A 24577-nucleotide genomic window follows, 5' to 3' on the forward strand; every position below is an offset into this window, starting at 1 on the left:
TGGAGATATGCTCTAGAGAGAAGAGGAATGAAGGTAAGCAGGACTAAGACAGAATATATGTGTGTGAATGAGAGGGAGGATAGAGGAATGGTGAGGATGCAAGGAGTAGAGGTGGCGAAGGTGGACGAGTTTAAATATTTGGGATCAGTAGTTCAGAGTAACGGTGAGTGTGGAAGAGAGGTGAAGAAGAGAGTACAGGCAGGATGGAGTGGGTGGAGAAGAGTGTCAGGAGTGATTTGTGACAGATGAGTACCAGTAAGAGTGAAAAGGAAGGTCTACAAGAGGGTAGTGAGACCAGCTATGTTATATGTGTTAGAGACAGTGGCATTGACAAAAAGGCAGGAGTTTGAGCTTGATGTGGCAGAGTTAAAGATGCTCAGATTTCCACTGGGTGTGATAAGGGTGGACAGGATTAGGAATACGTATATTAGAGGTTCGGCCCAGGTTGGAAGGTTTGGAGACAAAGCCAGAGCGGCAAGATTACGTTGGTTTGGACATGTGCTAAGGAGGGATGCTGAGTATATTGGGAAAAAGATGCTAAGGATGAAGCTACCAGGTAACAGGGAAAGGGGAAGGCCTAAGATAAGGTTTATGGATGTGGTGAGAGAGGACATGCAGGTGGTTGGTGTGACAGATCAAGATGCAGAGGGCAGGAAGAAATGGAAACAGATGATCCGCTGTGGCGACCCCTAACGGGAACAGCCAAAAGATGATGATGATGAGTGCAATCTCGCAGTTGGTATATTTAAAGAGCGGGGGTTGTGGGGGGTGCAAGGAGGTTTGCTCCCCCTTCTTAAACCATTCATGTAGGTTTTTTCTTTGGTTTATTTTGTTTAATTACATTTTCGAACTTTTAAAAGTTCGATCATATGGTGTCAACCATATGACGTTCAAACTTTTAAAAGTTCAGTTATGTAATATAGACGTGTTTGCAGACAGTGGTCTGTTCTTCCATTGCAGGCCTGTAGAAGGAGTCACACACAGACCATTTGCTGATGAATGCCTGAATAATTGTTTAACTTCTTCCAACTTGGCCAGTCCACTAAACAGTGTCTTTTTTCCCCATAAGACACTTTCTCTGCCAAATACTTTATTTATTGTAATCTCATTAGTTCCTGTTCCTTTTCACCCTCCATACTATACTTTGATTTTTTTTATTTTTTCGTACTAAATATTTGTAAAGAAATTATTGCTGTGTGATATGATTTAATTTCAGATTATTGCTGTATGATGTGATTTATCTTTTAAGAACATTCCACTGTGATTATGTAGAGTCATTCCTTCTTTTAGGCTGGTTTGTTTTCCCTTCACTTCTTATCTACATTATACCAGTATGAAGACAGTGGAGGCAACTGTTAAACAATTATGACCATGATCCTAGTGTAAGAAGATTTTTATAGTATGTGTTTAATCTGTCCCACCCCTGCTGATCAGCTGACACTATGCATAGCCTACTGAAAGTGCTTGTTTCCACAAACTTCAAAGAGTACATGCTTACTTTGTGATGGGATAAACTTTGAGAGTTCCAGTGCATTGGAGCTTTAACACCTGTACTACTTCCAGGCATTGCTTCCATGGCTGGACTCTGCTACTTCCCTCCCCTTGTAATGGATGAGCTGGTGTTAGCCACACTCTCCCACCTCCCTCCTCCTCTGACTTCTGAAGTGTCTGGGCTTGCTTGATGAACCCATTTCAGCTGACAAGCAATCAGGAGGAACACTTCAGTTTATTTTTTTATTTTTTTTTAGTATTAGTTGCAAAGACAATGAAACATCAACTGAAAATGTAGCATTTGTGTTGTGGCATAAATTTTGAGCAATCATCTCTGAAACAGCATTTTGTTTTTGTAGGGTGCCAGCCTACCAGTGATGGATCTTACAGAGCTTCCAAAATGCACAGTTTGCTTGGAAAGAATGGATGAATCAGTAAATGGAGTCCTTACAACACTTTGTAATCACAGTTTTCACAGTCAGTGTCTGCAGCTCTGGGAAGATACAACGTAAGTCTAGCATGCAAAATTAAAAAAAGAGCATGGTTTGCATTTAGTAAAAGTCCAGTAATATTGTTGCAATGGAACATGAGAACCCTTTTTGAGTTCTTGGTTTGTTAATCATTTCCACATTATAATTATTTCTTAATTATGTTCATCATAAATAGAAATCATGGTATAGTCATTCTAGTACTCATTCAAAAATAGCATTAATAGGTAGAACTAAGTCCAAAAGTAATGGAAGTTTCAAAACTCCAAAAACCGTTTGGCCTAGGTCATATGTCCGAAGTTCTGAAAGTCTGAAAACTGTGTATTGGAATCGCTGTATAGCGTGGAACCCCATTGTTACTGTTTTCCTCACTGTAGTGTGATCTTGGAGTTGGTATATTTAGGTAGCGGGGGGGGGGGTGCAGGGGGGGGTTTGCCCTCCACCCTGCAAAAATATACAGGTAAGTTGTTTTATTTTCTTGTTTTTTGTTTTTGTTTTTCAGAATTTCAGAACTTCAGACATATGGTCTCGGCCATATTGTCTTCGGAGTTTTGAAATTTCGGCGATGTGATAGAGATCCTTTTAAACATATTAAACTTTCTCTGTTTTCTTATTTAACTCTATCCTAACCCAGAAGTCTGATAGGGAGTGTACATTACCACAGTCGTAATGTAAAATTAGCAGAAAGTACTTGATTACAAAAATTTAAGTATAAATCTCTCAGTAATTGTAGCAGCTAATGTTGATTTGTTATAAGAAGGTGTGTCATGAATTGGAAACTATTCCATTAATAAATAGGTGAAGGAACTAGAGTACTGTATTCATACCTCAAGGGATGTCCTGCAAAGGATAACCCAATGGCCATCCAGTATAACTTGCAGACATTGTATGTCACACGTAGACTCCCCATGTAAGGCGAAGGGCATAAACATGATGTATGGACACACACACACACACACACACACACACACACACAACTTTTTCACTGCCATTCCAAACACCATCATTGAACGTTGGTCTTAGCATCTTTCTGCCTTGCTGGTTGCTTCAGATGAGCACCCCCACTGGGGTTTCTTTTATCTTGTCTTTTATTTTAGAGCTGTTTGGTTCATGTCATCCAGAAAGGGAAAATGTCAGTCTGGGAGGCAGATTCCTCATAAAGATCATCACAACCAGTGTTTTTTTTTGTTTGAGTGCTTCCCAGGACCATGTGCAGTGTTCTGTTTGCCAGGCTTTTGTCCCTCAGACCCTGTGTAGTCATCATCTCCTTATTATCTGTTTACCTTGAAAACCAACATCTTAAGTGGTTGGCTCAAGGTGTTATGGCAGTTTCCTCTCATCCCAAGGGTCAGCCATCTGCCAAGTAGAAGGAAAAGAGTTTAGACCTGCCTAGATGCCTCTGTCAAGACTGGTTGAAGCCCAGAGGATCATCCAGTGACTGCTGCAGATTCCTCTGCCATGAACCCATTGGAGGCCAGCATGGATCTGACTTCTTGCACATCCTCAGAGGTTTTATAGACATCTGGTTTTGACATTGAGGGGGACCTCAGCTGATTATATCTGAGGGACCAAAGGATTCCACAGATCTTAGGGAGGAAATTCATACTACACTAATTGAATGTTGCTGAGAGTCTGACTCTTCCAGGATTTTTTGTGCAGACATCCCACAGAAGAAGAAACAGAAAAGCAAACGTATTTCCTGTGTAACTAAGGATCCCCAACATGAATGTCAGGATTTTACTTTGGGGTTATTCAGTGAATTAATGACTTTAAAGCCTCCTCAAGTGGTATCTGTGCCTGCCCCTCTCTGCTACTCTACTACTCTTAAAAGACCTAGAAAATTAGTCTCTGCAAATGAGGACCTGGATTCTGAGAAAGACTACCTGGCTTACTCTTCTCAAATTACTTCCTCTTTCGACTCTGGTTCAGAGGAAGGCGATCTGATTGCCCCTAATTCCCCTTTGTAGGAAATCTGCTTTGGGGATACTGTTGCCCACATGATGGAATTTAAGTGGGATTGTGCTCAAGTCTTTGATATTCAGAAAAGATATTATGAGCTCCACCAGATGGAGTCCCCTAAGCCGTCTGCTGTTGTTCCTGTTTTGGCTGTCCTCCTGGATATCTTTTCAGCAGCTTCTGTGACCCTAGAGTCTCAGCCCTCTGCTCCCAAGGAGCTTGATAGATTTTACAAGGTGCCTGATGAATGTAAATTTATCCAGCCTCACTTGTCCACTCTTAAGGTGATGCTGAGAATGATAGGGTTTTGATCCCTTTTGTGCTCCTTTTTTCTGAGGACGTGCTTCAGGTTCTGCAGGAGACCAGAAAGCCCACTACCAGGAAATCATATTTCTCCAACTGGAAGAGATTTTCGGTCTGGTGCCTCTCTCGCCATCACGATCCCCTATCTGTGGAGGTTCTTCTACTTCTCTTTTATTTTTGTGATCTGCTCCATGCTGGGTTGGCATATTCTTCAGTTAAAGCTCACCTGTCAGCATTTTCTGCTCGTCTGCCCCTGGATCCTCCTGTGGCATCTTGTTTCAAGGTCAAATAGTTTTTAAAGGCTTCATTCATATCAGGTCTCCCAGGAAGCCTTCCTGGGACCCCAGTTTTGTTCTTGAAAACTTGACTCAAGCTTCTTTAGAGCCTATGGCTTCAGTTTCCTTACAACATTGTACTTGGAAGTCTGTTCTTTTTTTGGCTCTCACTTCAGCCAAGAGGGTGTCTGAACTTCAGGCTATCATGGCTGTTCCTCCTTTCTCTTTTTTTTTGCAGAGACAAGGTGTCTCTTCATACCAGTCCTTTTTATGGCCAAGATGGTCAGTGAATTGTCTGTTAATCAGTCTAGTCGTTTGCTTTCCTTTTTTCTTTCTCTTTACACCTTGGATTTGCACAGACAGCTCAGATATTATTTGGATAAGACTAAAGTTTTTCACATATCTAAGCAGTTTTTCATTTCCTTTCATTCTGGGTCTTTGGGTTTAACAGTTTCTAAGCAGAGCATCTCTTTCTGGTTTTCTAAAGCCATTTCTTTTTGTTATTATTTTCATGGTAAATAGCTTTCCTCATAAATAAAGTCTAATTCTGCCAGGGCTGTTGCTTCCTCTGGTGCTTTTATAAAGGGGCTGGATACTAGTTCTGCCCTTAAGGCTGCTACTTGGTCTTCTGTCCATACCTTCACTAAGCATAATAAGTTGAATTTTATCTCCGCGGCAAGAGCTGGCTTTGCCAGGGCTATCCTGCATGGGTTTCTAGAGGGCTGTTCAGTCCCATCCTGCTCCCAGGTTTCTTCTTGAGCTTTTATACTCTCCCTTCTGTTATGAATACTGCAACAGTGATATGGAAGGACATATTACAGTTCTGTGAAATCTTACTGTATCAGTAGATGTCCTTCAGTTCACTGTTGCAGGATTTGCTCCCTCCTGCCCTCTCTGCTCTAGTCTGTTCTCGCCTTTTTGGCCGAAGGGCTCTTCTCTCTCTCTTGTCTCCTTCTGGGTGGATGTTCTTCCTTCTCCATAGGGACTCATCCTGGGGCTTTTTCAGTTTTGAGTGTATGCGCATCCACACATCATCTTTATGCCCTACACCTTGTGTGGGGAACATATGTGTGACGTACAGTGCTTGTAAGTTCTAAAATCTTTGGTATATTGGCCAGATGTTGGGCTATCCTTGGCAGGAGATCCCTTTTGTTATGAATACTGCAACAGTGAAGAGAAAGGCATCTACTGCTGTGGTAAGATTTTACACAACCTTATGTTTTTTGACTTGTGGCTTCCTGTATTTCTCAGCAGAGTGGAATACTTCCACCAACAATAGCACCACATTGTCCATTGACTGCATCCATGACAGCATGTGCCACAGTTAGTGAGATACCAAACATCTATTTTACTGGGTTACATAAGCCGTATGTAAAAATGTTATTTTAGTTGTTCGAGTTCCAGACAAAAGAATTTCTCTCAGTATTTTAAGCCAGACTGGATTTATATTCTAAGAAAAGGTTGTGTCTGGAAATTCTATATAGCACTAAACACAGCAAGTCAAAAGACTTCTAGAATATTCTGCATCAGAAGTTTATATAATCGTATTAATTTTCTTTGACTTAAACTATACTTATCAACTGCCAAAAATAAAGTATGAATAACTCTAGTCTTTAGCTTAACAAAAATATGTATAAACCTGTTTACACTGAAAATGTAAATTTGTTTGCTGATCTTCTTAAATTACTCCAGATCCCATCAGCTGCACCATTTGTACACCTCAATAAGAAATCCCATTAAAAAAATGACCAGTGCCTGATAAAATGAGAAAAAAAAAATAAAAGGTATTCTTGGCCATGTAAAAAAGGCTTGGTGAACTACATTTTTGCATTTGGCTTGGTATATTTGCAGAGTATTTTTGAGATCTTATTCATGCCATCCATCCAATCCGACGTGTAGGTCCCCGAGCCACTGCTCGGCTCTGATCTGGCTGAGAGAGAATCCTCCAGCCTCTCATGCCTCTTTAATATCTCACTTGCTGCCTTCATGGAAAACAGCATGACTGGTAGTAGATAAGTGCTTAAACTATTTTCTAATGTATAAAAAGTTTGCTTTGTGATCTTTTAGCCAAGTAATGACTGATTAGCCAGTTTAGCTTAGGATATTTATCCTTTGCTGGTTTTTCCTCATGTCTTCTTTTTCTCAGACTTTATAAACAGTGCTCAGGGGCTTTAGTTCAGCGTGTTAGTTCATTCTTAGTATTCAGTCTTCCAGTGTGTGATTGTAGTTGTAGCAGTAGTAATAGTAATATTTAACTCTAATAGATTTTCTGTAGTAGTAGTTATAGTAATGTTTAATTCTAATACAGTTTTTTCTATACTCTTTGTTCAGGTGCGTACTGTGCTAATATTTATTGCTTAAAGTAGTACAGAGTGATTTATGATGGAGAAACAAACTGGTTTTGTGCTCAATGTGATAGTAATATCCCCCCAGGATTTTCAAGACCTTAGTGTTGTTTGCCCTGGAGGCTGCCATATCTCTGTTCCCTGTGAGATATGTTCCTCTTTTGGACCCAAAGCATTAGTGGATCAGAGAAATAAACTTATCCGTAAGGCCTCCTTCCTCTGGATCCAGAGACTCAAAAATCAAAAAAGTCAAATAAATAACTAAATAAATAAATAAACAGAATCTAAAATTCACATTGTAAAAAGAGGTCAGCCAAATCTTTGACTCCAACCTCTGCTCCTAAAAAGCATAGAGTCAAGGAATATAGAGCATGCACACACACCTTTAGTCCTCTGGATCCAGAAATTCTTCAAAGTATTACTATGTGGAACTCTCCCAAAAAACAGAATGCTGACAAGTTGGAATTCCTTCTAGACCTTCTTTTGGTATGTCAGTGCGATCCTTCAGGTCTTACAGGAGTATGTTTTACACAAATATGCAAAAACTTCTCAAGACCCAGATTGAAAAGGGGGCATTTCCATCCCCTTCAGCTCCAAATGCAGTTGGATCCATCCACTTCACTACTCTCCAGGCTCCCTAACCGGGATATTTGCTTCTGGTTACTTTGGAATTGTCGTACCTTTGGATTCTGTGTGCCAGAGATAGATGTACCTTGCTTCATCTGCTCGGGGATCCCTGGATCTAACTCATTTGACTCCGCCTGATCAAGTCTATATGAGTCTCAGATCTGTGGGTTAGGTCAGCTCCTTCCGAACCCACTGTCAGTGCAAGAGACCTTTGGTGCCATTTGTGGTGTTAGAGACATCTGCCTTTGACTCCTGTGTTCCATTCCATTCATCGGGGCCAGCTTCCTACTGTTTTGACAAGAAAAAAAAAAAAACATATTAAATTATTACAGATAACCTAGGCAGTCAATCATTTATATAAATGAAAACAAACCATATTGACATAATTTTAGTTGCAAACATTATAGATCACTTATAATCTGTTCAGTCTTTGTCAGTCAAACATTGCATAGTTCATTCAGTATAGAAAATGAAGTTATTATACTCAGGGAAAATGTAGCAAGACACATTTTGAAGGTACATTCTGTGTCATATGTTAGATACACTGTTGTGGCAAATACTGTTTTCACTATAGCCTTTCCTATACCCATAGTTAATGACGTGGTGGTTATAAAAATACTATTAGAGACAATTGGAAGGTTTTAATGGGCAACAGAGAACTTATTCAGGTTGTTGGTGACAAACCAAAATTCACTTACAAGAAATATTCTAACATTAAGTTTGTTAGAACAAGCACCAAATAAGTCATCTGATATAGAACACAATTATGTGAAAGGGACCTATTTGTGTAAAAAATGCAAGCAATGTAGGTGTGTTTGCATTGCTTCATCCACTTTTTTTAGGCACTGTAATAAGACCATTTGGGCAAGGGACTACTACTTCTGTGGTAGTGAGTATGTAGTGTATGCGGCCACTTGTGATTCCTGTTTCTCCTTTTACATAGGAAAGACTATTAGAAGTCTAAAAAGGAGAATTTATGAACACAAACTGTCCATTAAAAAGGATTTCACCAATGTCCTTGCTAAACATGCCAACATTTGTCTTGACTTTAAGAAATTTACTTTTTCTGTTTTAGATAGTGTTGTTAACAAGGACTTCATAGAGAATTACAAGGTTTTATTGGAATGCAAAAAATCTGTGGCAAATTAACCTGGTAGCACATAGAGTACCAGATTTAAACGAAAGCATTAATATTAAGTGCATTCTAGTATTATGTTGATATTTTATCCCTTGCAAAGTGTTATTAGTGCATTTGTATTTTCACCTGAATATGTATTTTATTATTCATTTTTTTACACAAAATTGTTTTATAGAAGTGCAGTGCATTGTGATTGGAATATTTGTGTCGTGAATTTGAATTTATAATGTGGGAAGAGTGAGAGGTTCTTCATTTTCTGATGAAGTTCAAAGAAATAAATTGAGTGAAAGCACTCAAGGATTTGTGTCTACATCTTCTGTTCACCTTCTTGCATCGTTCTAAGGTTCTTTGTGAAGTCCAGATAAATTCTTGGGTTCTTCCCATTCTATTACCTTTCCCTGTCTAATTATTTGCTTCCAATACCTTGGTTCTTTTGCCAGTTTTCTCCAATAAATTCCAGCCCTGCTTTCCCTACTGTCTGCATCCCTAATTGCAGTCTTCCCTATCGGCAGAATTTCCTTTCTCCAGTCCCGTGTTGGCTTAGTTCTTAGAATACTTTCTGCTACTGGGGCTAGCTTCCTTCTTGACTTTAGGAGTCACTTTCCAGATGTCTTCTGTCTCTTTGAAGGGAGAGATGGATCTGTCTGGAGAAGCAGGCTCATCCCATTCATTGGAGGTTGGCATGGCCTTTCAGGTATTGGGGAGGATCATATCTTTTCCCAAGTGTGTGTTCAAAGGTTCCACTGGTCTCAGTCCCTGTTTAGACCCTCTTTCAGTCTCTGCTCATCAGTCATTCTATCAACCTCAGTTTATCTGGCCAGGAGCAGAAGGAACCTTCTGACAATTTTGGAGACTCATCCCTGAACCTCAGAAAAAGAGGGTATGTAACAGAAAGACTTGGACTCCCCATCAGATGTCAAGCCCCCCCCCAGGACTCTTCCTTTGGTGGCATCCTTGAATTGATGTGCTAAAAGTGACCTTGGTCAAGAGGCCCTCCATCTTAGGATGAGAGAGTATTATTTGAGGTGTATGGAATGACACCATCTACATCCTGGGTGGTTCCCCTACCCAATAAGTTTATTGATTTGTGGTTCGGAGATTGTGACAGGAGCCCATCACATTTGAAGCAATTTCCAGGAAGCCAGAAGTTTTGCACCCTCCAAAAGATAAGTCCTTTTGGCCAAAAATTCCACCAGTGGACACCAGACAGGAGTTGTGTGAGGATTCTTCTTCTGTCCATCCCCCTAATGAAGAGTTGAGGACAATGGATAGATTTGGAAGTGAATGTATGCACTGGGCACATTCATTGGCCATGCACTGAAGTACGCCACTAATATGAATAGATTCCAGAGAGATCTCGCTCAAGCCTCTTCTACTCTGAAAAATCCAGTGAATGTAGACTCACAGAAGAAGCTACAAGCCACCCTGCCCACTCCATACACCTGCCATACAGAGATTGATGGTGTGACCAGGACAGCTGCAGCCATGTAACAGGAACCAAAAGTGACCTCATTCTTTCTCATTTCACAGGTCTAAATGCCAGTTTGACTCACTTTCTGAAAAGGGTGGCCATAGCAGAGGTGGTCCCTTTAACTTATACAGGACTAGGGGCTAATGCAGTCTGTAAAATCAGGGTTATTGCAAGCCCTTTTCTGACCATAGACCTCGGAACCCATGAACTTCGGCCCAACTGCTCCACACTGGAGGCAGTAAGGAGACCAATCATCTTTTACTCAGACTCATGGTTTGCCATCATATGAGTGCTAGTATTCAGAGGCTGTTGCATTGCATTTTTGGAACCCCCAAAATAAATTTTCCATAGCTGTTGCTACACCCAACCAAATGAAGGCTGCCTCAAAAGAGATACTGTGTGTGTGTGTGTCTGTGTGTGTAAATGTCTGTGTGTGTAAATGTCTGTGTGTGTAAATGTCTGTGTGTCTGTGTGTGTGTCTGTGTGTGTGTCTGTGTGTGTGTCTGTGTGTGTGTGTCTGTGTGTGTGTGTGTGTCTGTGTGTGTGTCTGTGTGTGTGTCTGTGTGTGTGTCTGTGTGTGTGTCTGTGTGTGTGTCTGTGTGTCTCTTTTTCCCCCGTAAACCACCTTATTGAATTATCACTTGTGATGTAGACAAAGTTACATTTATATAAATATAAAATTAATCACACTATAATTAACATAATAAATATTTTACTGGACTCAAGAAACTCCAGCTGTACTCAGTTGCATACCGCTTACTCAGAGGTGATCTCTGCCTGACATACAAGGCCATGTCCAACCCAGAATTGATGGACATGCTCCACCAAAAAAAAAACAAATCCCAGAGAGCCACATGCTCTAGAGATATAAACCTCACCACAACGATAAATAGGACATGCTGGAGGGATAGATTCCTATCCCAGAGACTCTCCATGCTTTGGAACAGGATTCCAATATACATCAGGCAGAGCTCCTCACTAACACTCTTCAAGAGAAACCTTGATGGGTGGATGGGAAACAGAAAATTTACACAGGGGATCACTGCACTGGCTCTGCTGGACAGTGGCGCAGGGAACTAATGGCTCTGCTGTACAGTGGTGCAGGGAACTAATGGCTCTACTGTACAGTGGCGCAGGGAACTGATGGCTTTGGTGGACAGAGGCTCAGGGAACTAATCTAAGGGGATGGCGAAAGCCAACACATTCTGGCTAGGCTTATAAATGCCCTTGGGCAGATAGCCTAGTACTTACCTATGAACCTATATAACTTAAGCAACATTACATAAATTATTCAATTCCTGGCTTTTTTTTTAAACAAGAAACATATTTTATTAAACCATCACTTCCTACATAGGTAATCACACATTAATACAAATGAAAGCAAACCACACCGACACAATTTTATTTGCAAGCATTTTACACCACAAAACATACTGATGCACTCCTAGTTGCAAACATTATACATCACTTATAATCTACCCAGTCTTTTTCACTTGTACATTACATAACTTATCTAAGTACTGCTGCCTTTTAAACCTCATTCCTCTCTTGTATGTATTGTTCCCATAATTCTCATTTTTTCCTATGTAGTTTGCTCCTACCTTTTCTTAAAGATCTCAATTCCAGTTGTTTTATCTCTGTTATTATATTCACTACTTCTAGTATAGGTGGTTTAGATTTTGATTTCCATTTTCTAGTAATTGCTTTTTTGCAGCCACCATTATTAAACACAGCAAGGCCTTGCCATGCCTAGACAATTCCGATTTTGTATCATAGCTCGGAAAAAGCATCCCCATCGTCAGACCATTCTACCCACCCAGCAAGTCCGACAGTGCATCCCAGAAGGAATTCTTTAAGTCCGCCAATTCCACACACTACCAGAAAATATGCTCCCAATTGCCTCTTTCTTCTCCGTCACACTTCCAGCATTTGTGGTCTGCCTGAGGAAAATTCTCTGGAGTCTACTTGGGGTATAGAAATATCTATACAGTCATTTCCAGGCACAAATCATAGTCTTTTAGATGTTGCATATTTGGGAGACATACATATATCCTTCCATTCTCTCTGTCTCTTCTTAAGCAAAGAGCCATCCAGGAGGTGCCACCAGGGCAGAAAAGGGTGAAGATTATATTCCAAATGGCTTTAGGTTTTAAAGTAAACTAAGGACCTCAAGCCCATTTTGGACCTCAGATTCCACCGCACCTTCATGAAAAAGACACACTTCAGAATGGTAACCATGCAATTTATTCTTCCTTATTTAGAAGGGGCTACTGTACGTAAAGATAGCAAGGGAGCCCAGGAGATATTTACAGTTCCAAATTGGTCAGTCACTACCAATTCAGAGCCTTACCATTTGGCCTTACTACAGTCCCCAGGGTGGCCTTCAGATGTATGACAGTCACTGTGGCCTATCTTTGACCTCAGAGACACTGCATATTTCCATACTTGGATGACTGGCTCTTACCTCCCCCTTGATGGGGGTCCCTCAAGAAAGCCACTGATTACCTCCTTCAACAATGCATCTCCCTGGGCATTTCCATCAACTTAGATAAATCAAGCTTAGATCCTTTAAAGCACCCAGTATTCTTCAGGTGTTACCTTGATACTTGGCACTCAGCATGCAGGGAGTGGTGTGAGATTCAAGTTGTTATATCAAGCAGTCTTTAAAATATTTTTCTGGAGAATCAAAGACATACTAAGGAACAAGTAAAAAAAGTTTGCCCAAGAAAGAGTAAACCAGTAAGCTGAAGGAGACTGTGTTTCTCATTCTTCTGACCATACCAAAGCCCATAGAGAGAGAATGTGCCAATGAAGCCTTTTCCTTTGTTCCAAAAAGCTCAAGAGTTGAGTAGAAAATTAGGAGTACCTTGGACATGGACAAAAGACTGACATTGGGTGGATGAGATGATGAAGAAGAAGCCCAGCAATAACGTGCACTTAGGAAGTAAATGGAAGAACTGTAAATTGTTATTTCCATAAGGTGTGGTTTAGAAATGAGAACTATGCTTTTGCAAGATGAAGTGGCTAAAAAAGACTGGACATGTGTCCACTGTGTTAAATTGGTGGCAGGACAGTAAAGCATCATTCTCAGTTTGTCATTAATGATTTGAAGGATAATGAAGGGACTGACAATGTAACTGTAAGAAAAAAAAAGTTTTTTCTTAGAAATATGTATATGATATATATTTTTTAAATTACATGTTATAATGTAAAGGTGTATTGTGAGTTGCAGGGGGTCACTGCTTTATGCTAGTGATATTAAAATATGAAAGTATTTTTTCTTGACTGTAATTTATCTAGGGATTATATTTAAGAAAGATAAATAATGGTTGTAAACAATATAATGTTGTGACCTTCGGCTGTTTTGGGGAGTAAAAGTATATTAATAATATGTATATGAAAACATAATAATTTCCCTGTTTTATACAGGTAGCAGTATAGACTAAGATTCTTAGTGTAAGCTGTACACAAGTTGTTTTTCTCCTAAGCAAACAGACTAGAAAATAGCATAAAAATGGTAGATGTTAAGTTGTCAATCTCGCCTTCATTCTTGCTGGATGGCTTTGGAGCAGACCCTCGGCTCCGACTCGGCCTATACTAAAGCTCGAGAGCTATTTATACCGGCTCGAGGCTACCCTATATCCCACAATGCTAGGCGCTAACTACCCAGATCTTGTTTGCCGCTTACAGCTGCGAGGTGCGTTTATTACCGGCTCTGCAGGTTAGATTTTATGATTCTTGAATTTCTCCCTTTTAGTCAGATTTTCAGTTAGTTTTTTGTTAGGGACCATCCCATTAGCTTCCCTTCATAGCTAATCTCCCTTCCGGTCCCTTTTAATCCCTTAATCCTAACCCCTTTTTTGGTTAGAAGGTTAGGCCTTTGGGCCTATTCCCCTTTCTTTAAATTGTCAGTTTAAATTGTTGTGTGACTGACTTAGCTTGTGTTAAAGGGTGTGTGTGTGTGTGTGTGTGTGTGTGTGTGTGTGTGTGTGTGTGTGTGTATTTTTAGGATGTCTAAAGACACCAGGGTCTCAGGCTTCAAGAAGTGTGATTCGTGCTGTCAGAAAATGTCGCTGACAGACGGTCACACTTCATAGCTAATCTCCCTTCCGGTCCCTTTTAATCCCTTAATCCTAACCCTTTTTTGGTTAGAAGGTTAGGCCTTTGGGCCTATTCCCCTTTCTTTAAATTGTCAATTTAAATTGTTGTATGACTGACTTAGCTTGTGTTAAAGGGTGTGTGTGTGTGTGTGTGTGTGTGTGTGTGTGTGTCTGTCTGTGTGTGTGTCTGTGTGTGTGTATTTTTAGGATGTCTAAAGACACCAGGGTCTCAGGCTTCAAGAAGTGTGACTCGTGCTGTCAGAAAATGCCGCTGACAGACGGTCGCACTTCTTGTGTTTATTGCCTGGGCCCTCTGCACCTGCAGGACTCTTGTTCTGTCTGTCATGCGTTCAGTCCAAGAGTCCTGCAGGAACGGAGAAATAAGTTAATTTTGAGGGGCTTATTAAAGCCTGAAGGTTCCCCGACCAAGTCATCGTCGAGGAAGCCTTCGAAGCCATCTAAGCCGTCAGCTCCATGTTCAGAGCCTTCGACTGGTGGTGCTCTGACTGCTGCTACATCGGCTCCGGTTGGAGCCGATGTTTCCAAGACACAGTCTTCCTCATCGGCTCAGGCTGGAGTTGACATTTCCGAGGTCTCCCTTACTCTCTGAGCGGAGCCATCGAACCTATTCCTCTAGGTCTTCCAGGCTCTCGGACCATGACCTCGAGAGGGTGGTTAGTAGACTTCTTAAGTCTCAGGCACTAGCCCAGATGCTCCATAGCCCTTCTCAACAGACAGTGGCTATTCCCACCCCATCTTCAATTCCTCCTCCGACTCTTCCTCTGAGTTCGGAACCGGAGCTTGTGGGAGCTGTGGCCGTTGACACGTTGGAGCCGGTATCTCACCTTTCGGCTCCGTCGTCAGCTCCGGTCTCTTCCATGGTCCCATCCTTGGAGGGATCCAGGCGCATGGACTTCCTCGTTGGCTCCGAGGGAGCGAGTGGCATCGGACCCCTGTCAGACCCCGTTCTCTCTCTCGGAGCTTCGGCACTGGTAAGTTCGGCCCCGACATCGCCTTCGGAGCCATCCCTGTCGGTGCCGGGAGGGGTTCTTATCTCTTCGGAGTGGGGACCTTCTACCCTGCCTGATAGGGGCACCTTCAAAGTCATGAGGAGCGTGCTGGCCCCTGTGCCTGCTCCACGGTCGGCTCCCTCAGCTCCTCCCTCTGTAGTGCCTGCTGCGGTCTCTACCCACCCTCTCATTCCTGACCGTAGAGATCCAACGCCTCAGGTTTCCCCATTGGGAATATCCTCCTCTTCCGAGGTTTCCCCTGATCTGTCAGGGGAACCCCCTCGGAAGAGGAAATGTAAGAGGAAGCATGTGGACTCCCCTGAGTCCATTACCTTGGATGAGTCGGAAGGGTCCCCACGGTTCCCCTCTGAGGATGTCTCCTTTTCAGACATCCTTTCGATCCTGAAGCAGAGGGGGAACTGGTCTACCCTTAATCCTTCCGAGGATGAGTCGGTTTACCTAGAGGTGTTTGGCTCTCGCCTTTCCACCTCCTGGGTGTCTCCGCCCTTTGACCCCCTCATGGAAGTGGTGGTGCGGAAGGCGTGGATGGCCCCTGATACGATGGAACCTACCCCACGGAGGCCTTCAAAATTCATAACAGCCCCTTTGGACAAGCAGTTTTTAGCCAAGGGTGTCCCGGTTGACGCCATGGTGGTGGCTGCAGCCACTAAGGAGGAACTGGCTGATCCCTCAGTACCTGTCCATCTTCCTAACAAGGAGTCTAGGACTATGGATAGGTATGGCAAGCGGATGTTTTCTTCAGCGACCTTTGTCATGCGGTCGCTGAATTATCTGTGCCACTTCACCCGCTTTCAAAGAGACATGCTCAAAGAAGTGGGTGAGGTCTTACAGGATCCAACAGCTGTGGGGTCTCAGGACAAAATAAACTCCCAGCTGGAAACCCTGAATTCCATTGTCAACTCCTCCATGCAGCTTATTTCCTATGCGGCCGATGGGGCTAGTAGGGCTGCAGGCACAGGTGTGGCCTTACGGCGTCACGCCTGGATGCGGCTTTGTAACTTTGCAGACCTCTTTAAGGCGTCCTTCACTAACTCCCCCTTTGACGGTTCAGCTTTGTTTGGACCTCAGGTGAAGGATACTTTGACCCGATGCGAGCAAGAAGGCAAGACTCTCTCTGCCGTGGGAGTCCGTTTTTCCACCCCATCTAGACCATACCGTAAGGGTCAGAAGGGTGGGAAAATGTGGTTCCGTAAACCACAAGAGGTCACGCCTGACGCAAGAGGTCAGTTCCCCTCTAGAGGCAGGGGGGAGAACAATAACAGACGCTTCCCTAGGGGCAGAGGAGGTCCACAAAATCAGGGTAGCAGAGAGTCTTTTTCTGACAAACCATTCCAGCGTCCCTGAGAAGCTGCCCGACTGTCCGCCTTCTGAGGCAGTCGGGGGAAGGTTATCACTGTACCCAGAAGCCTGGCTTTCACTCACCCAAGACAAATGGGTACAGTCGATTATATCCGTGGGTTACAAAATTCCTTTTATCCACACCCCAATTCAGCCAAAAGGACCCCTCCCAGACGTTCCACCCAGTCTAAGGGAACAAGCAGTACTAGAAATATCAAAACTTCTAACAAAAAGAGCCATCCAGCCAGTCTCAGCAGACCAACAAGGATCCGGAATTTACTCCAAGTTCTTTTTGGTACCAAAAAAGACAGGGGACTGGAGACCAGTATTGGATCTCAGCAGACTAAACAAGTCTGTAAGAAGAACGAAGTTCCAGATGGTCACGCTACAGTCCATTCTACCCTTTCTGGGTCAGGACGATTGGATGGGCTCAGTAGACCTTCAGGATGCGTACTACCACATCAAGATGCACAGGCGCTCCAGGAGGTTTCTCCGCTTCCGGCTGGGAGCCAGTCACTATCAGTTCAGAGCCCTGCCCTTTGGTCTCACTACAGCCCCCCCGAGTGTTCACCAAATGCATGGCAGCAGTTACGGCTCATCTAAGGCGTCAAGGATTCCAGGTGTTTCCATACCTAGACGACTGGCTCCTCACTGCCACCACCAGGCGTCAGCTTCTCCTCTCCAGAGATTACACCATTCATACTTGCAAACGGCTAGGTATTTCCATAAATTTCAAAAAGTCTGCCTTGTCGCCTTGTCAGTCTATTACCTTCATAGGCGCCACCTTGGACACAGTCCGGCTCTCCGCAAAACTAACCGAGCAAAGAGTTTTAGATATTCGCAGGTATGTTCACATCCTTCTTCAGAACTACAAAATCCAGGCCAGGTTTGTCCTGAAGGTATTAGGTCTCATGGCAGCAGCCATTACTCTACTTCCCCTAGCTCGCTTTCATATGCGGATCCTTCAGTGGATGCTTTTTTCCCAGTGGTCCTTTCAACAGCTTCCAATGTCACACAACATTTTAATAACCCTGTCTTGTAAGAAACACCTTTCTTGGTGGATGGTCTCCCCTCAAGTCCTTCAGGGCAGACCATTGGCTCCTTCTCCCCTGGTCGCCACGGTGACAACGGATGCCTCCCTGATCAGGTGGGGGGGTCATTTTCAGGGCAGGTCGGTCCAGGGCACATGGCAACCTTTCGAGTGCCACCTGCACATAAATGTCTTGGAGATGAGAGCAGTACTTTTAGCGTTGCAAGCCCTTCAGGACTCTCTTCCTATTGGAACTATTGCAGTTCAGATGGACAATATGTCCGTAGTGTGGTACATCAACAAGCAGGGCGGAACCAAGTCCTATCCCTTATGTCGAGAGGCACTCAGACTCTGGCAGTGGGCGATCTCCTCTCAGCGGTTTCTGATAGCAACGCACATTCCCGGGAAGTCCAACATCATAGCGGACAGGTTGAGCAGAGCCATTCTCATGCCACACGAGTGGTCTCTCAAACAAGCAGTAGTGGAAGAAATTTTTCAGAAATGGGGTCGACCTTGCTGCGATCTTTTTGCAACACCTCTAAACAGCAAGTGCCACGACTTCTTCACTCTCTTCCCGGCCACCCCCCCCAGAGACGTTCTAGTCCACGATTGGCCCCGGGGACTTCTGTATGCCTTTCCCCCCTTTCCATTAATCACTCAATTGATTCAGAAAGCTACCGCCATGAGAGCCACCATGATCCTCATTGCTCCTTACTGGCCTCGACAGATATGGTTTCCGTTCTTGCATCGTTACCTCTTGGGGCAGCTCTGGCATCTGGACCCAGTGCCAGATCTCTTGACCCATCAGTCGGGACAGCTGCACCACTCCCTCCAATCTCTCAACCTCACAGCTTGGTTGCTCCAATTCCAACCCTAGCCAGGCTTCCCCTTATTTCCCATTCTGTGTGTGACATACTTCCCTAAAGTCATCTACCAGAAGGATTTATGCCAGCAAGTGGAAGCGTTTTTCCTTCTAGGCAGGAGATAGAAATATGTATCCTTTTACTGCCCCTATCCAATCAGTCCTAGACTTCCTAGCCGAACTGTTTCACTCAGGGTCTTCTTCCTCCACGATCAGAGTACAGTTAGCGGCTATTTTGAACTTTCATGTAGGCTTTTCGGACTCCAGTATCATATCCCATAAGCTTTGTAAAACCTTTCTTAAAGGTATCTTTTTGCTTAAGCCCCCAATCAGAGACCCCCCCACCGCAGTGGGACTTAAATTTGGTTCTAACTTCCTTGATTCTTCCCCCCTTTGAACCTGCGGCTTCCTGCTCCTTGAAATTGCTCTCTTGGAAGACTCTTTTTTTAGTGGCCATAACATCTGTCAGAAGAGTATCAGAACTTCATGCCCTTTGCATTCGTCCACCTTATCTAGTTTTCCATAAAGACAGAGTGTCCCTCAGGACTAACCCGTCCTTTTTACCCAAGGTTTCTTCTGAGGCGAATCTAAACCAGACTTTCGATCTCCCAGTTTTCTTCCCCAACTACTCCAACAGAGTGGAACAAAGGTTGCATTTTCTGGACGTTCATCGTCAGCTCCGTTACTATCTGGATAGAACCAAGCAAGCTAGGAAATCTGAGCAGCTCTTCCTATCTTATGCGGCAGGGAAGAAAGGCTTTCCAGTTTCCAAAGTAACCCTTTCTAGATGGCTGGCCTCTGTGATTACTTTCATCTATGACCTCAGACGCCAAAAGCTACCGTCAAGGCCCAGGGCTCACTCAACTAGAGCATTAGCCACGTCAATAGCTTTTCAGGCTAGATTACCAATAGATTCCATTTGTGCGGCAGCCACATGGGCCTCTCCTCATACCTTTATCTCTCATTACAAATTAGACATGGCCTCCCGAAGCTGGGCTAATTTTGGTTCCACCGTTCTCAAGAGTCTGTTCCGATGAGCCACCCAGGGTGAAGGTGCTAGGGGCGTGGTCCCATCCAGCAAGAATGAAGGCGAGATTGACAACTTAACATTGAGAAGTTATGTACCTACCAATAATGTTCCATGTTAGTTGTCTTCTTCTTGCCTTCTTTCTTGCGTCCCACCCCCCCATCCGCCTAACCTGGACAGACCTAAGGATCCTTGGGGATCTTCTTCCTGCCTCAGTATTAGCCCCCTTGGCTATCCTTACTGGTAGCTATACATCTAGGTGACTTACGAGTGAGGTTTCCTCTTCTCCTTATTTTGGAGATTAGAACTGCTATGGTTTCAGCTATCAAACGAGATCTGGGTAGTTAGCGCCTAGCATTGTGGGATATAGGGTAGCCTCGAGCCGGTATAAATAGCTCTCGAGCTTTAGTATAGGCCGGGTCGGAGCCGAGGGTCAGCTCCGAACCCATCCAGCAAGAAAGAAGGCGAGAAGAAGACAACTAACATGGAATGTTATGGTAGGTACATAACTTCTCATTTTCTAGCATTTGAAAAGAGATGTTTCTTGCATTTGTAAAAAAAAAAAAAAACTTAGCTGATTTATTTTCCATCAGCAAATGCCTAAAGTTGGAGACAGAGAGTTTACAGCTGCAGGTGGGTTAATCAGGAAATAACTGAAAAAAAATATGCTCTGAGGCATTTGTATAAGAAACATGGAACTAGCAAGCCATTCAGTGAAATAAATGAGAAGGGTGAGTATTTTGCAAGTAGTTGCATTTCCAGCAGCATTGGTACTTAAGTGTGAAATATAACAGTGTGCAGTTTAGCTTATTAATTTAAAGGTAGCCCGTGCAGTTTTTTTCTTAAGGTCAAAAATCAGTTAACTGGAGGTGTGCAAGTTGTTTTTCGCATGTCTGAGGGAAATAGAGAGATAAGACATGGACAGATGATGTCTATGCAACAGGGAACACAGGCTCTATCAAACACTTCCAGCATCACGAAAGGTAACTTTAGAGTAGGTAAAGCCTGTGGGTATAGTTGCCTATTTGGGGCAATTACCCTTATATGGCAGAGTAATTTTCCTTTTTGGAAAGTGCATATAGCTTGGTGTGTTTGCTGTGAGTTGAAGGAAGTTGGAAGTTGAAATGTATTTAATTTTTTGCTTCTTCAATGTTTTTATTGAAGTGATAAGTCCAGGAAAATATGACATGGATTCAAGCAGAGCCAAGAAGCAGTAGTTGAATACAGAATTATCCTACCAAGCATTAATATGTGCTTTTAAGTTGCAAGTTGGAAATCTATATATTGAAAAGAACTGTCATGCAGAATATGTGAAAGTAATATTTTTTATCAGATTGCCTACCTTATCAGCTTTTTCGTAGAAGGTAAATGGTATTGTGGTATAGACTAAAAGCAAAGGTACTGAATCTTAAGATTTGTAGGGTAAAATGTTTCAGGAAACTCATTTAGATAAAAATGATCAAATAAATTATTTCATAATGCATATTTAGCAGAGTATCAGGGACAAAGGAGAAGGAGGTTAGTAATACTAGTTGCAAGAGAGGCTCCAGTAGTGATAGAACAGGAAAAAATGACAATATTGGTCGATTTGTGGTAATAAGGAGGTTATTGGCCGGGAAAGATGACTACACTGAGATTTTTTTGTAGTCCATCCAAAACTACTATTATAGTGCTTAGAAGTATTTGGGCAGGAGAAATTGGTGTTCAGCAGCGAATATTTGAGTTTGGGCTGGAAACTGACTTGCAATAGTAAGGATGTATCAAGGGGACCTAGAAGGGAAAATACAACAAGAAGGACAGTTTCTGTTGTAGATTCAACTAAAAAACTCAACTAGTGCAGGTCTTTCGTTTAGGATTCCCTTATCCCTTTCTCTTTGTTTATACTGTATTAGTCCTTGATAAGGGAGACATCAGACTGCAATCCAAAATGTTTTTTTTGCCTCTTCCAATTCTGTTACCTTTCCCTCTCTAATTATTTGTTTCAAATACCTGGGTTCCATCGCCAATGTCCTGTAGTAAATTTCAGCTTCCTATTGCATTTTCTGTGTACCCCAATTGCAGTTATCCCTATTGACAGTCTTTTTTTCTCCAACCCTGTTGTCCTCTGTTAAAGCCTGAAAAATATGCTGAAACATTTATTGCTAAAGGGAAGCTTTCATTATATTTGGTGTTCTCGTATTTACTTTATGCCACTTAAAATTTATTAGAATAAGTCAAGCATCTTAATCCAAACATTCACCTTTGCAAAAGTAAGAGAAAATAATATCAGCTTTACATATATTGTGATCTGTGTACTTTTATATCCCACCTCCCACCTCAACAACCCAAGATTGTAGCCTACTAACATAAAAATGTTTTTGTCTAGCTTTTCTTCTCTTTTTGTACTGTAATGCCTTCATTTCTTAATACCATAAAAGAAAGAGAAAAGAAAAAAGGCATCTGTTTACTTTAATAACTTTATCACATTCAAGAACTAAAATACTTTACTGTAAGGTATGTAACTTACATTGTGAAACGTTTTATAGAAATACTGTTAAGAAAATAATTTGTTTTACTTAGATGTTCATCGTGCATACAGCTGCAGTCATAACAGATGGGTTCTCCTGCCGTCAGGTGGGTCCTCGGTCGGCCGAATTCCAAAGTCTAGGTCCGGCGTCGGTTGTCGTCGCTTTCTTTCCTGACGTCAGCGCGACAGGGGTACATAAGACACAGCCGACGCCATTTTCTTCAGTCTTTTTTGCCGCGCGGTGCCCGAAGCAGAAGCAGTTCGCAAGTGCCGGTCGGCAAGCTCCTGAAATTACGAAAATTTGGAAACCGAAGTCTTCTTTAAAGCTAAGTACCCCGTTGGGGAAACTTTTCTTGCCTCAGACCGATGTCAGACAAAGTTAACAATTGTATTTCTTGTGGGAAGCAAATACCGCATAAGGATTTCCATTCCCTCTGTATACCTTGTTTAGGCCCAGACCACGACATCTCGGGCTGTCGCTTTTGTGCTACTTTCAATAAACGCACTATTAAGCGTCGGGCGGAGTTCGCCCAGGACTTTTTTGGTAAAGCTTTTAATTATAAAATGTCGTCGGAGACTCCGACTACTGTTTTGTCCAAAAAACGCAAGGACAAAGACCGACACGCGAGGTCCGCGGTCTCCACCGACACCACGTCAAAACCGGCTACACGTGGTCCGGTTCTCAGCGAGGCGCCTACGCAGCCCCTGACTACCGACGACAATTCTCTGGCAGTGTCTTCTGTAACCGAGACCGCAGGTTCCTCGGCCCATACCCTGAGTACAGCTACCGAAGCCACTGTGAGTGTTGAGCCTCTTAATGTGGACAGGTCCACTTCCACCCATGGTGTCTTCAGACCTTCATCTTCCTTTTCCATAAAGGCCTTTACTAAGTCTAAATCAGCCATGCATTCCAAGAGGCCTGTTGCACAGGGCCCATCTCCAGGTCCCATGCCTAAAAAGCAGATGCTCAAAATGGCTGAGGATTTAATTACTCTTATCAGGGGTTCCCAACCCCCTCCGGACAAGAGACCCAGAGTGGAGGAAGATTCTCTCTCTTCTGACCAGGGCTCCATTATTTCAGAACATTCTGATGAAGAGGAACACTCGTACTTCCCTTTTGAAGATTCTGATGCAGAGCAGTCCATTCCTTGTGTATCCCCCCCAGAGGATTTTTCTTTCTGGGAATCCTTGCATACCTTGAGGGAACACTTCCATTGGGAAGGCCAAGATTTTTCAGATTCCAAGAAAAGGCTTAGGGAATTTCTTTTGCTACCTCAGCACAGACCTCTGGCGATACCTCCTGTCTTGGACATACTTGATGATGTTTACTCGGAGGGTTGCCTTAATCCGGATTCCCTGCCTCCTGCCCCAGTCAAGCCTGATAGGTACTACAGAGTTCCTAACTCACACCAGTTTCTTTACAAAAGCCATAATGCTGACCCTGAAACCATTTCTCAAGGCCCCAAGGGAATGAGGGCCTCTACTGTTAAGAATCCATTACCTTCCGAGAGAGAGTCTAGATCCTTAGAAAGGTGGGGAAAAAAGGTATATACCTCAGCCACCCTAGCCATGAGGGCCTTAAATTGTCAGTTCCATATGCTTAAATATCAGCAGTTTCTGTTATCACAATTAAGGAATAAAATGTCACAACCTGAACAACCAGATTTGAAGGAGTTGCAGGATATGATGCATAGTGCAGAACAAGTGGGTAAACACACCTTACAATCTGGCTATGATGCTCTAGAGGCCTCAAGTAGAGCTGCTGTTACAGGATCAGTCATTCGTAGACATGCCTGGCTTAGGGAACAAACCTTGCCTGATCATGTTAAAGCTAAACTACTAGATGCTCCTTTACAAAAGGATGTATTATTTGGTACTAATGCTGAGGAGATACTACGGAAAATGGAAGAAAAAGCTAAATCTATGCAAACTGTCAAAGCTTTTCTACAGGTACAACCACCACGTTTTAGCAGAAATTGGCCTTCAAAAAACTGGTCCTTTCCAGCCATGGACAAGCCCCAAAGAGGTAGATACAGACGCACAAGGGGCAGAGGACAATCTCAAGGATCATATAGAGGCAGACAATGGCAATCTCCAGCACCAAGAGGTGGCGAAGACAGTGCACAACAATACAGGAAACAAACCCAATGACTTTCCCCATTGCATGCCAAGCAAGGCTCAGGTGGCAGCACCCTTGGGGGGAAAGCTGGCATTATTTTCAAAAAATTGGCATATTGTCACAAAAGACAAATGGATCCTGGACATTATAAACAGAGGCTACAGATTTCATTTTCACACTCTTCCAAAAATGAGAGGCATGCCGACCCTGCCACACAATCAAAGGGCAGAGGCTCAAATACAAATTTCAAAGCTCATGGACATGAGAGCTATTCAAGAGGTACCTACTCACGAACAAGGTCAAGGTTTTTATTCCAGACTATTCCTGGTACCAAGGAAGGGAACCGATTGAAGACCCATTTTGGACTTATCCATCCTAAACACATTTCTACTCGTACCAAAATTCAAGATGCTCACTTTACAGCAGCTTCTTCCCATGCTGGGCAAGGAGTCTTGGCTGGTAACATTGAA

The 24577-nt window shown here is 43.0% G+C and overlaps 1 protein-coding gene across 1 annotated transcript in view; it reads left to right on the plus strand.

Annotated features, from left to right (window-relative positions):
• Nucleotides 1–24577, plus strand: part of LOC122799507 (BRCA1 associated protein) — an 815197-nt gene that overhangs the window by 387103 nt on the left and 403517 nt on the right. Inside the window, exon 6 of the mRNA XM_044068621.1 lies at nucleotides 1851–1999. Within this exon, the coding sequence (XP_043924556.1) occupies nucleotides 1851–1999 (149 nt within the window). The remainder of the gene's footprint in view (nucleotides 1–1850; nucleotides 2000–24577) is intronic.

Source organism: Protopterus annectens, chromosome 4.part0 (assembly GCF_019279795.1).
Source record: "Protopterus annectens isolate FY-2018-M chromosome 4.part0, PAN1.0, whole genome shotgun sequence".
NCBI classification, from domain to species: domain Eukaryota; kingdom Metazoa; phylum Chordata; order Ceratodontiformes; family Protopteridae; genus Protopterus; species Protopterus annectens.